Source organism: Ostrea edulis, chromosome 2 (genome assembly GCF_947568905.1).
Source record: "Ostrea edulis chromosome 2, xbOstEdul1.1, whole genome shotgun sequence".
NCBI classification, from domain to species: Eukaryota; Metazoa; Mollusca; class Bivalvia; order Ostreida; family Ostreidae; genus Ostrea; species Ostrea edulis.
Genome location: NC_079165.1, coordinates 89089994 through 89104468, shown reverse-complemented (window position 1 = coordinate 89104468; position 14475 = coordinate 89089994). Strand labels below are relative to the sequence as shown.

At 35.8% G+C, this 14475-nt stretch overlaps 1 protein-coding gene across 8 annotated transcripts in view; it reads right to left on the bottom strand.

Annotated features, from left to right (window-relative positions):
* LOC125679069 (stromal interaction molecule 1-like) overlaps nucleotides 1-14475 on the bottom strand; it is a 44058-nt gene that overhangs the window by 9611 nt on the left and 19972 nt on the right. The window contains exons 4-15 of one of the 8 annotated variants that reach the window (XM_048917985.2): nucleotides 13492-13603; nucleotides 13134-13166; nucleotides 12624-12739; nucleotides 10637-10811; nucleotides 7862-7952; nucleotides 6420-6509; nucleotides 5717-5881; nucleotides 4652-4752; nucleotides 4292-4428; nucleotides 2306-2389; nucleotides 1824-1847; nucleotides 942-998 (exon numbers count right to left, since the gene is read on the bottom strand). In XM_048917985.2, coding sequence (XP_048773942.2) covers nucleotides 942-998; nucleotides 1824-1847; nucleotides 2306-2389; nucleotides 4292-4428; nucleotides 4652-4752; nucleotides 5717-5881; nucleotides 6420-6509; nucleotides 7862-7952; nucleotides 10637-10811; nucleotides 12624-12739; nucleotides 13134-13166; nucleotides 13492-13603 — 1185 coding nt within the window. The remainder of the gene's footprint in view (nucleotides 1-941; nucleotides 999-1823; nucleotides 1848-2305; nucleotides 2390-4291; nucleotides 4429-4651; nucleotides 4753-5716; nucleotides 5882-6419; nucleotides 6510-7861; nucleotides 7953-10636; nucleotides 10812-12623; nucleotides 12740-13133; nucleotides 13167-13491; nucleotides 13604-14475) is intronic. The other 7 variants (XM_048917987.2, XM_048917988.2, XM_048917986.2 and 4 more) reach the window with 7 other exon arrangements.

Sequence of the window (14475 nt, the reverse complement as noted above, 5' to 3'; positions counted from 1 at the left end):
CCTATTTTAGAACCGTAGAGGACCAAAAAATTCCAAAAGCATGGGGGGGGGGGTTGAGATTGACTGCCCCAGTTGATTTTACTGTCCCTTTATGATTCTGTAGTAGGCCAATAACAAAACAAACACTGCTGACCTTTTCTTCTATTGAAATGCCCTTTTCCGTCATTATTACGCTTTACACTATATTGTCTGCCCAAAACAACGATTTTCATATCATTTCAACAAACATGATCACTCAGATGCTTTCAATACGTGTTGTAATTAATGCCACTCTAAGGGGGAGGTAACTCTAAAATCCGGCTTGAACAGCTGTAAATGATACTGCAGCATCAACAAACATACAAAGTGATGGTGAAATGGATTGGTAGCCACCATATTGCCTGTCACAAACTTTATAGACCCCCATTATCTTAGAAGGGGTCACCACAAGTTATGTTTTTAACCAATCAGTTTCAACAAGTCTTTTGGAGGTCCTACAAAAATATCTGTTTCCTAATTATTTAAAACTACACAATAATTGTGAGCAAATGGCTCAATAAAGAACTCATCATTCATCCCTTGATTAACACACCAAACAATAAAATGAGGGGATAAAACCTTATTGTTTTCAAAACTTTAAAGTATTTCACAGTTAACCAAGTGCATTTCATGGTTAACCACGTTTCATTTTCCCCTCAGAATATAGCTATGTGCATACTGGTAGTAGCACAATTTAAAAAACATTGATGAAAACAAGAAATAGCGAGAATTAAAGAACTGGAATCATTAAATTACGAAATGTTTACTTTCCATGTTTTATGTGCAGTGTATGCATTGCTGCACACAAGACCATCTGAAATACAAAGTGTTACAGTGCAGGAAGCAGGCAAAATGGGGAAAACAATGCAACATAGGAGAGCATGCTTCTATAGCAACACATGTTCAAGGTGAGAAATGCCTACCTGTGTACAGGGATGGTCGTGAATAACCATTTGTCATCGAAGATGAATAAAACATGGCTGCCAGGGAAGAAAAATAGACCCAACGGTGTCAGCAACATTTTTCTTATAAATGAAATTCCTATTACTAGAACAATTTTCATTCCTGAATTGCAAACTTACAAATGATATCCAATGTTAAAACTTTTTCTGTGGAATAATCCTTATTTGATTAGCCAATTAGAAGTGCACATTACAAACACTGTTATATAATTAAAAGCACTAAAAAGGGGGGGGGGGGGGGGTTAAATTTTCTCAATCACTCGGATATACAAGTATTAGTGTCAATGTGGCAATACAAGGAATTGGAGAGATCAGTAACTTCTTATTCATATCAAGAAAAGTTTGTGGACATGGGGGGGAAACTGATGCCAGTGAATTATGATATTCAAAACCAGGGTGAGGTCATGAAATTCTTATAGTTCAATGTGTATAGGAGTCCAAATATCATGTTGTTTTTTAAATAAAATTTTGCAAGTAGAATATTATAAGTTCTAGGAATTGCAACAAAAATAATCAAGGAAGAAGTTTAATAAATGTAATTCAACACATATATTCAGTAATATAAAGGTAATAAATGCATAAATTCAACATAAATATTATGTAATATATATGTAATTCAAAAATCATTCTTTGAATTCTCATATATATTCTATAATTTCTTATAAATTTTGATTTTTAAAAGAAACATTTACGTGCATGATGACCTCTCCGAAAGAGCCACAACCGGATGATCTAGCACAACAGTGGTGAGACGTGACCAGGGAAAATACAGGCTTTTTAGGGATTAACACAGCACCCATACAAAAAACACCACCCCAAAAAAAAAAATTTAAATAAATTCACCTGCTGACTTGGGCCGAGGCAAGCCTAAAATATAAAGGGTGACTTCTTTCATTTCATAGAAACACAACATCAAAGTTGTCTACCAGAGCTGATAAACATATGAAGTGTAGCAATCAGCTACATGGGTCTAAAAATGGTGCAATTGATACTGAAATTATTAGGAGAGATTGGATTTATAGGTTATAATGTTACTAGTTAGTATTACAAGGAAAGTGAGCAAGTCATGGTGGGGAAATTACATTGAATGGAGGGAGTGGCAAGGTTATTGATCCAATTGTTAAATCTGCTGGCACGAGACCACAGGACACGACACGTACATAAATGCCAGGCTGCATGATTATAAGATATAGCTTACAGTGTGCCTTTATATTCTGCAAAGTCACCACTCTAAAATATTGGCTCAGTACCATGCAGTTTCATTATCAGCACAAAGTGCCCTACAGAGTTATCTACCTTACAAGCCACAGACGGAGGATGCTTACCGAACTGTGGATCTTCATCCAGTTCCGCTTCATCGACATTCAAGCTCCCCAGCTGTTGGATATTGTAACTGACATTATTTCCACCTACAACACCAGTAAATACTATATCCATACCTGCTAGTCTCTGGCAGTGTCTTAGTAGAAGACCTCCCTCCTTAACAAAGCAACAAAAGTGGGGAAATTTCGCATACTATGAGTTCATATTATTTTGTAGAGTGAAATAGATATAACATGAATTTCATTCATCGATGCATACAGTCATTGAATATAAAAAAAATATGCACAAAATGATATGTTTTCAAAATATTGCTGACTTTTTAAATTTGTAGATTTGAATTTTTAGCTATATTCTTGTTTTAAGTCTATGATTCAGATAATGATGTATATTACCATTTATAATTATTCTTACACACTATATATATAAAAGTTGAAATTAGGAGGGAGAAATATAAAATTCTTATTCATATCAGAAAGTTCACCAAGATGAGCTTTTCCGATCACTATTTATAGACTGTCATTTTAGACTATTTTCTGTACCATTCAAAACAATCCTACTAGATGATGAGACAACGATGCTGAGGGTTAGATAACATGCATAAAGAGGCGTGAAATAGCTACATTTACATACAGGTGACTCTCGATGGCTCGAACTTCGATCTCTCGAAGTGAAATCATGGTCCCGATTTTTCTCTTTATATAACAAAGCAAATTTACTATCGATCTCTTGAAGTGAAGTTGGGTCCCGTAAAACACATTTCATCGTTTTTCACTCTCGATCTCTTGAAGTGGTGGTAGCATATACCCAAGCATGTAATAATTTTCGCTTGGGCCTTACCTGGATTTTGTTGAATGCAGGAGGAGTAATTGGGTGTTTACATAGTTGAAATATCACCAGTGCTTCTTTGTGGAGGTGATACACTGAGTATATAATTGGCTAATTGGTCAGTTTACACCTTGCACTGGGGTTTTGAGTAGTGATGATTAAAATTACATATAATCCAGCTATGAATAAAATCTATAATTTGTTTGGACGTGACAACGAGAGAGTAAGTTTTATACATAATTTAGAGATCTACAGCCTGTTCAATTTCTCGAGTTCGTTCTTTTTGTGTAAAGTTACTCTAAAACATCCTTTACTCATTTGTTAGAATTTTCATTTTGGGTAAAGCGACATAACATTGTGCTCTGTTTAGTTTGCGATAGTAAAGCGTCATCGGAACTTGGTTTTGTATGCCTATCTAAGCATGATTAAAGAACAAATAAATACATAAACTTTGAAATGTTTTTATTAATGCCAAATAAGGTTTTTTATTTTGATATCAAAGTACCTGATGAATATGAAGGAAAACATGTCAAAACGATATCATATGGTCTTGTTGGTATACATTTCCAGTTACTGTAAAATCTGAACCATACCGGCGGACCTTCAATTTCCGAATTTCGATCTCTTGAACTCTCGATTTCTCGAAGTTTTATCAAGGTCCCTTGAACTTCAAGTTATCAAGAGTCGCCTGTACCTATAACAAATTCACGTACCTATAACAAAACGTACTTATAACAAATTTACATACCTATTACAAGAGTGTAAATAGCGCCATTTTACACTACCTCTCAATATTTGTGGTTTCAGAGTGTTTATGTTCAACAGTCAATTCTATGACATGTAGCTTTAGATAGTAAAGCACTAATATCTCAAAATGTGGATCAATGTGGGTTAAAATGTCTTGAAAATGGGAGATTTTATGGGAGGGGCATGGGATGCGGAATATACCAGGATTTTCTGCACAAATTGGAAGAGTTGGCAGAGATTTTGTGGAAAGAGCAAGGAAAATCCCAGGATTAGGACAGAGTCTCCTGCATTAATTGAACGAGTTGACAGGTGTGTATATAAATGTATTGGATTAGCCTCTTTAAAGAGCACAAAAACTTAAATATCTGAATTTTACTGGACTATATTTTTCATGTCTTACACCATTATTTCTTCACCTGTTTCTAGAAAGAGTGATTGTAACAGTTGTTCTTTCCCAGGATTGTTGATGATGGGAAATCCACACAACATTTCTATATTATGCCATCTCTGGGATTTCTCTGTTAAACATTTCCTTACTTCATCAAGAGCATGTCTGAAACAAAAGAAAACTCACAGAATCAAGGTATTTCATATAGAATTTTCTGTTGTCAATTCAAAATAATTGATCTTAGTGCTCATCGTTTCCAATACATCAACTGTTAAATAATGAGGTAAAACTCAGCAATACATAGTGCTGTACACAGTTGTTCAGTAGTATATTTTTCATTCTTCAAAACTTAATATGATGTCTTCTTTGCTTTTTAAAAAATAAGTACCTGGCAATATCTATTTTATTATCAAACTGGTCGATGGAATTACTTGGGGCCATCCTAAGAGGTCCAAACAATGCCCCCCTCTTCTTCTGAATTTTTTTGCACTGTAATGTAAATTAAGACAAGGTAAGATATACCACTTTGGCATGCAGTCTTTTTCTTTGTTTATAGCACCAAGTTTGTGTAACATTGGAATTTACGGCTGAATTGTAAGGTATTGTTTAATTTTAGTGTATTTCCCTCATTTATATGCAACTCTTTATAAGATATCATTTATCATTCTATGTCATGATTCTTTGGATATGAGGAAATTCAAAATATAGTTTTGGCAAACTCCATCTGACATGCACACCTACATTTCCAGTATACAAGGGTACTTCCAGGTTCCTATTGTCCAAATGTTTCTTTCTCAAAAGCTCTTCTTTTTAAAAGCCCTGCATTCTCAACCATTCTGCCTACTCTTTAAGTGATTGTTTACTCAAATTTTTCCTTGCCTCTTCCAGTTGCTAATTACCTCTTCCCTGACCTGTTTTGGTTCTCTACCTCTAATCACCTCTTCCTAGTTGTAGTTTGGTTCTCTACCTCTAATTACCTCTTCCTTGTTGTAGTCTGGTTCTCTACCTCTAATCACCTCTTCCTTGTTGTAGTTTGGTTCTCTACCTCTAATCACCTCTTCCTTGTTGTAGTCTGGTTCTCTACCTCTAATCACTTCTTCCCTGTCATATTCTGGTTCCCTACTCTAATAATTTCTTCCCTGTCATATTCTGGTTCTCTACCTCAAATCACCTCTTCCCTGTCCTGTTCTGGTTCTCTACCTCTAATCACCTCTTCCTTGTTGTATTCTGGTTCTCTACTTCTAATCATCTCCTCCCTGTCATATTCTGGCTGCTTCTCAACATTTACTCACCTCTTCCCTGGCCTGTTCTGAACAGGTTGCTTCTATTTCTACTCTCTACTAACTCTTTTGGTTGATTCTCCACCTTTACTCACCTCTTCCCTATCCTATTCTGGTTCTCCATATTTACTCACCTCTTCCATCTCCTACTCTGGTTCTCCATATTTACTCACCTCTTCCCTGGCTTGTTCCAACTGCTTCTCTGCCTCCCTCTTCTTGATGTTGAAGTACATTTGTTCTGTTTCATATGTCAGCTGTAGCCATTCCTGAAGTTCTGGTGGAATGGAGCGGATTTCTTTCTCCAGTTCTCTCTCTGCCCTCCGAAGAGCTGCTCTCACCTTTATAAATATTAAATACATAGTAGAATTCAATCACTGCCGCCAAAATATTAAATATATAGTAGAATTCCATCACTGTGCCAATACCAAAGGCAAGACCATAGGTACTCCAGCATGCTAGAGGTTCATGGTAAGATGTTTTTTTTACATTGGCACCGATTATATAGGTAGATAAGGGATGTTAACCGAGACTCTAATTTGTTGAAGTAGACCATAGGAAGAGGGCTAACAGATTTATTCTGCTGTCCAATGCCATTCAAAATTGAAAAAAATATTGCTTAAATTAAGACCAAAACCAAGCTAAACTGAAATAGAGCTAGATATTGGGTCACATCAATAATTTTGTGACCTTGACTTTTAACATCTTTCTTTGACTACCATCCACCTACATACTAAGTATTTACATATGTTGAAAACAGATATATAGAATCACAAATTGCTGGACAAATGCAAGATAAATACTAGTAATTATCTGAAATTGACATTTCCTGAACATTTTATATCGCATGTCAGTTTATGTAACCCTCATTGTTCTCACCTGTTCTAGCTCCTGCTCTGCCAGAGTAAGCACCGAATTTTCCTCCAACTTTCCTGCTTCTCTCTCTTTTCTAAGTTTTTCTGCCTCTCTCTTAAAACCAAAATTGCAGAAATTACAGCACAATAGCCAGTAAAATATGGTAATATGTATAAATATGACTCAATAATGCTACTTCAATATTTGCATATTTTCTTACAACATTCAAGGAAATATTTTTGTCACATGTACAGCTGAACTTTGGTATCTCGAAATACCATGGATATGTCGATGTGAGTTGGAAGTCCCCAACTATATTTCCTTAGATACCTCAAAGATAATTCTCAGCACCATCGAGTTCTAGATAATGTTTGACTGTACAGACAAATTAAAAAATATGCACCATTTGTGCATGTATATGTGAAGTAGTTTTAAGATGGGTCAGTAAGCCACATTACTCTTTCTTGCTTACAGCTGTAAACCTCAGTACTAAAACAGAGGACCTGAATTTTAAGGAAATATATTTTCACTCAGAGGTGTAGTAAAACTAAATTAAAACATTTAAAAATAATGACTTTTGTCTCCAGTAAAACAAACCCACAACAAACAAGACCTTCAGAACTATGAGAATAATTGGCATTAGTAAGAAAATATAGAAAGTTTGCATGATATTTTGATCTAGCTACCAATTTGAAGGCCATTTTAGATACCCTACCCCTATTCTTTTCAAGGAAAAATTTGAAAAAATCATTTAATGATCCAAAACCTCTACTTCACCCATTATTTACTTCATTACACCAAAAGTTCAAAGCTTTTTAAGCACTAGAAGTATGAGAGAAATAATGACCTTTGTGCACATTTAAAACAAAAATATTAGGAAATTTGGTTTATCATCTAGCATATTGAATTTGCCAATTAATGTTTTTTGTTTATGTTTTAATTATAAAAATACAGAAATTTGTTATATACAGTGCTTAAGCTGCAAATGAGGTCAAAAGTTGTAATAACTTAGTAGAAGATGCAAGTCTATTCTAGCAGAATATAAAGGTCCTCTGCCCCGAAATCATTGTGACTCTGAATTGACCTTGACACAAAAAACAAGAACTGTGATACCAAATTTTTAAGAGAATGTACATGTTTTCAAGTGTATATGTGTATAAAATATCACATCTTAACGCAATCAACACATCATGTGAAGAATGCATCCTTACAGCTTCAGATGAGGTTAAATCCTTACATATGTACACGAATCATATTTTGCTGACTTTATTCTTAACACTGCTGACACAGCCTGACAACACGAGGATTAAGATAACAGTATACAAAACTGACTAAGTTCAATATATGAATCGAGATAAGTAATTTCATACGATACAAAAGTAACTAGATCCAATACATAAATCTAGATAAGTACTAGGGAACTGACTAGGTCACAGTAATCTGATACATGTACTGGGAAATTTTACCTTGGCCAGATCAATTTCATCTTGGTATCTCATTTCCAAGGTTTCTTTTTCTTGATATGCTGATTTCTGTTTTTCTTCTGCTTGCGTTAGTCTAAAAACAGAATAATGTCAGTCATAAGGTAGAATACTACCAATTCAGCACTGTAGCTAAATAAAAATCTAAACCCAATTAATTATATTTATTAGTTCAAAATTCTCTGAAAAAAAATTGTTTTCTGCATTTATAATAACATAAATATAAATGAGAAAACCTGTTTTTATACTGCTGGCCTTACTATGATCTGTTTCTGTCTGATCTGATTCAGTTACACCCATATCCCGAATTATCGCCACTCAATTTAACGTTATATTCACATACCACCCATATTAATTTGTGCCTTCAGCATCTCATAGCTGTAGTTATTTGATTTGATTAACAGGAAAGTGATAAATTGGCCATCGTTTCTGATCTCTGGCTTTTGTCAGCATACTCCAGAGATTGGTTTGCAGGTCTTCCTTCAGACCACTAGTTATTGACAGTACATTTCATTGTTCAGACTGGCAAATCTGTTATAATGTCCAGCATGTACTCTAAAAACTCTAATATCCTTGAATAAATGTTCATCTGACCATGGACCATAGCGCTCACCAGAGCCACAATAGGGACACTGATAGTATAAATCTTTACACCCCTATTGTGAACCCACTCAAGCTCCAAAATACTGGATCCACACTGCATGAAAACACTTCCAAACTAACAAGAGCTCTGCAAAGTGGGGCATCCCCTCACAATGTAAGTAATCAGTAAATGTAGGTTTTTTCTAGTACCATAGTGACCTTTCATGCCAAAATCAATACGGTTCTTCCTCTCTAGATAACAAAGTTATTACATGTGAAGTATCAATTCAATCAAACAAAAAATGCTATCATGGGTGGGGAGGGGTGGGGAGGTGGGGGGATGATTTGTTAACTTTTTTTCTACACTATGTAAGAAGCTTTCATGTAATATTATGCTTTTCTGGTTTCTTGGATCTCGATATTTTTTTTTAAACATTCCACCACATTTTCACAATTTTTCAATTATTTCTCCTTGGACAAAAGCATGACCTTTCAATTAAACAAACTTGTATCACCTACACCACAGAATACATTTTGGCCAAATTTGGTGAAAATTAGCCCAGCAGTTCTGGAGAAGAAGTCAAAAGAGTGAAAGGTTCACAATGACAAGAACAACTGAATTTGATCACAAAAGCTCACTCTAGCCTATGACTCTGGGAAACTAAATAAGACATTCTCCAGTTTTGGACATCTAATGATGAAATGGAGACCACGAAAATATTTTCTATGTTAGATCAAAACCTTAAAGAGATTCAAAGAATCTTGTGTAAATCTGCTAAATATTGACAATATGGGATACTGTAAATCACTTATATATTGCAAGGCTTTATTTCTGTGAAAGAATACCCCCCCCCCCCCCAATCTCCCAAAGGGTGTTGTTTAAAATAGGTATAAATAAACTTCAGTATTATGATCCAAAAGGTATCTAGGAACACAGCATCTCCATGCGATGAAAAAAGCCGTTAAAGAATTTAAATGGAAACCATATTGCTACTTTGATGTCTAGTGCACGTGACCTTTGACCTTTTGACCCCAAAATCGATAGGGAACATCTTCATCCCATGGGTAGTCCATATATATGATATGGTGACGGTAGGTGGAAAGGATAATGCTTTAGAGCCCGGAAACCATTGCGTCTACAGACGGACGGACGGACAACCCGATTCCAGTATACCCCCCCCCCCCCCCACAACTTGTTGCGGGGGGTATAAATATGAATTCACAGTAACTAGGGCCTAGAGGACATGGCCTGTTCACAAGATTTTTAGTCATAAATAACTCAGTCTGGTGTTTTCCAAAATGAAAGGCATCCTAGTGGAATTATCGGTTATTCGACCCAGTGTCACAGATTCTGTTACAAGACTGGTGACTATTACCTTCCTAAATAATAAGGATTGGTTTTATATAGCGCTTTCCCAGGGTATGCTGCTCAGAGCGATTTACAATGCATTATTACCCTGGCAGACCTTATATCAAATCTAGAACTTTCTCAGTCTCCTAGCTTTCACACTTGGGTGGAGTGAGGAAATTCATGTGTAGTGCCTTTCCTAAGGACAACGTTGGCCCTGCCGCGGGCAGGACTCGAACCCACGACCTTTCGGTCGAGAGCCTGACGGCCTTACCACTAGGCCACCGACGCCACACATAGACATTTTAATGACAATACCCAGCTGGGACCTCTTAGCAGCCACATGGAAATACAAACCTACATGAGTAAATCAAGGAATCTTATTTCAGTCAGATTTTGCCCCCCCCCCCCCCCCCCCAAACATTTATTTGCAAGAAATAACGAGTAATAAACAAAATCATCAAAATCTCCATGAATGAAAAATATAAGATATGTATGATATAGTTGTGGAATTGAAAACTAGAAATTTTTCTCTTGTAGTGAAAAAAAATATAAGTTTAGTGAAAAATTATTCAGAATTTTTTTAAATAAAACCCCTCAGGGGACTCAAACATATTACAATCTACTATCAGCTCCACTAAGCTAATCAGACTCAAACATATGTGACAATCTACTGTCAGCTCCACTAAGCTAACCAGACTCAAACATATAAGTAACAATCTAGGTAGGTGGGTAGGGTGTTTGTCCTTAGGCATCAATGGAGCAATAGCTTATGTTTCAAAATGTAAAGTTTGAGCTAATCGAGGAACTGTGGTTTATTAATGACTCACTTATCCTGAAGCTGCATCAGGGAGTCCTCAGCTTTCTGTAGGTTCTCCATCTCCTCCATCACCTTCTTCATCTGAAATTTGGAGGATTTGTGGAATGTGTAGGCAATGCTGCATCCCATTAAAGCGATGATAAGGGAGGTAATCAGGATCACATCCTTCACATAGTTAGGCTTTTCTGAAAAAAATAAAATATACACATGGAATTACAAACTGTGATCTAAAAATCCTTTTTAACAATCATCTTTTCTATTTTATTGTAGATTTTTAACCCCCTTTCATGTTTTTTATACCCCCATCTTTACAAAATAAAAGTTGATTCACCTGGAAAAAGTAAATATGTACTAAATCTTTTATGTAAACTGCCTTGTATGTATTCATTTTTAAATCAACCTAAACGCAAGACATATTTCCATCCTCCGTATACTATGATTTCCTTCCTCAACCGCAACCTCTTGCATCAGCAACTAAGCAAATGAGAGTACTACAAAGTAAAACATCTCCTTGTACATATTACTGATAATGACCTTGACCTATGACCTTCTGACTCAGGAATCAATTGATATATTCTTCTTTCTAACTAAAACTGCATTTATTTATGTGGTATCTGTTCTGGATACACACATTCATGCAAGGGCATCAATACATCAACCTTGCTATTTTGTCAATAGTTTGAACAGACAAATGGAACACTAAAACCTGACCGATGGAAAACCAACATCTGACCGATGGAACACCAACATCTGACTGATTGAACACAAACATCTGACTGATGGAACACAAACATCTGACCGATGGAACACCAACATCTGAGCAATGGAACACCAACATCTGACCGATGGAACACCAACATCTGACCGATGGAACACCAACATCTGACCGATGGAACACCAACATCTGACCGATGGAACACAAACATCTGACCGATGGAACACTAACATCTGACCGATGGAACACCAACATCTGAGCAATGGAACACAAACATCTGAGCAATGGAACACCAACATCTGACCGATAGAACACCAACATCTGACCGATGGAGCACCAACATCTGACCGATGGAGCACCAACATCTGACTGATGGAACACCCATCTGACCGATGGAACACCAACATCTGACCAATGGAACACTAACATCTGACCGATAGAACACTAACATCTGACCGATAGAACACCAACATCTGACCGATGGAGCACCAACATCTGACCGATGGAGCACCAACATCTGACCGATGGAACACCAACATCTGACTGATGGAGCACCAACATCTGACCGATGGAACACCAACATCTGACTGATGGAACACCAACATCTGACCGATGGAACACCAACATCTGACGGATGGAACACCAACATCTGACTGATGGAACACTAACATCTGACCGATGGAACACCAACATCTGACCGATGGAACACTAACATCTGACCGAGTACAGAACACTGACAAATGCAACACAAACTTACTATCACAATCAGTACACTCTTCTGTGTAGACTATCAGATTTAAAACATATATACCTCATCCCTAAATTCAAGTGTACAAAATAGAATTATATAACTATCAAGTATATTTCTGGACATTATTTGAATTAAGCAGAGTAGAAGATGTCACGTATTTTGACATTCTGACCTGAAATCAATAGAAGTCATCTACTAGTCAGAAAATTGATGACTTCTCTAGTTATCAGCTGAAGAGATTGTGTATTAGATGGCTGGATGACATGAAAATCACTAGGGGGTCATATACTAATCATTACCAACCTGTTTCTCTAGATTGTTCTACTTGTTGACTGAAAGGTTACCCGAGGACAGGAGCACATTTCCACAGCAACAGGTTGTTTTTACATCATGTTCACTAAGTACAATATTCATCACGGGTTCAAATATTTTTTAATATGAAACTTTGATATCTTAGCCAATCAAAAATATTTCTTCCCCCTGAAACAGTACATGTACTTCAAAATGAAAATGATGAACAGGCAGACTTACCTTTTGGTGGACCAAACAGGATGAGGTCCATGGCCTTCACTGAAATTTTCTGTCGGTGAATGGCATTTTTAATTTTCAAGACATTCCTTGTGAAGTTGTTATTCTGAATTGCAATGCTAAAAAATATAATTAAGAATCAAATCATTGCATTTGGAAAGTAATTAAGTCTTATTGGTTCTTATGCTATTTTTTCTTTTTCATCATTTGCCTTCAGGAAAATTTATTACAGAAGGAAGTGCATATAAACTAAGTACCAAAAAACTTGCAATTTCCTCTCACCAGAGAAAAATCCCTATTCCAAAAATCTATACCAGCATCTGGATTTCCTGTATATATGTATTTTAGTGCAAATGTCTGATAGATGATGAACAATGCAAAACATCGGAAACTTAAAACAACTAAAATGAAAATCAACATAAAAACTGTCATGCACAGGGGCAACAAAATGATACGGAACCACAGTAACCTCAGGTATTAAACAGGTATAACTTGGGCCGCAAACCTACGTACCGACTATTGCCGCGGGTCCAAGTAATTATTATTCTACCAAAATAAAACTGGTAACTAAATATTCAATATTTCCCATGTAACTCTCATTAATGTTTAAAAACAAAATTCTGTGAATTGAAAGCACTAGCTATTTGGTTCATGATCTTTTGGTGGTGTTAACGTTGACATAAAATAGAAATACAAATATAAAGAAAAAATGTCTAGATTGTTTGCATTATGGGCATATAAAAATGATGGAAGCAGGGGGTTATTTGAAAAAAAATCCAACAATTTTGTAGAAATAACCTCATGCATCCATTGTTTTTATATACCTATAACACACACACCCTTAACACTTATTCCTTATGTTGGTTGTTACCTTGGTAGCATGGTGCCATCGATTTTGGCGGAGTTGAAGGTAGCCACATACTGATTGAGCTCCACATGTCTCTCCAGCCAATCGGTCACCTGCTCAACCGTCCAGTTGTAAACTGTCAAAACAACAAGGGTATTAGTTTTAAAAAAAACCCAAAAACAATGGTTATAACATCAATTATCACAATAAAAAAACAATGGTTATAACATCAAATCTCACAATAAAAAAAACAATGGTTATAACATCAAATCTCACAATAAAAAAACAATGGTTATAATATCAAATCTCACAATGTAATATTTCTTTATGAGTAGATATATCATCATACTGACCGAGAAAATATCAATTGTTTTATCATATGACTGAATAATTTAAAACATCAAATCTGGCTACCAGAGCCTACGAAACAATACCTGGTCAGACATATTTGTTTACAGCTTAGAGTGGAAGACCAAGTCAAAAGCAATAAGAGACTTAAATTTTCATTGGATGACCAAAATTAAAAAGCAGTTGTAATTATTCAGATTTCAAATTTGTGACTATATTGAAAAATACAAAACTCTCAAAATTTTTGTTTTTTGATTCTTTACTAATCTAGATATTAAAAAGTAAAAAAAAATTTCACAAATCAAAAATAAATTGGAAATAGAAAACTGAAATAAGGGCAATTCTCAGTGGGTCAAACTTCGATCTCTTGATGTGAAATTATGGCCCCAATTTCTTCTCTATATAACTATAAACACTCTCAATCTCTCAAACATTCGATTTCTCGATGTGAAGTTTGGGTCCCATAAAACATATTTCATTGTTTTTACTCTCAATCTCTTAAAGTGGTGGCAGCATGTGTACAGACATTTACTCCAGTGCATAATTCTTTAGGAATGGACCTGGCTCACCTGGGGCTAGCTCGGCCCTGTTAATAAGGTGTTTTTTAAGTGGCACAACATCCGTGTTTCGGTGTGGGGTGGATAGTTAATTGTTTAGTCA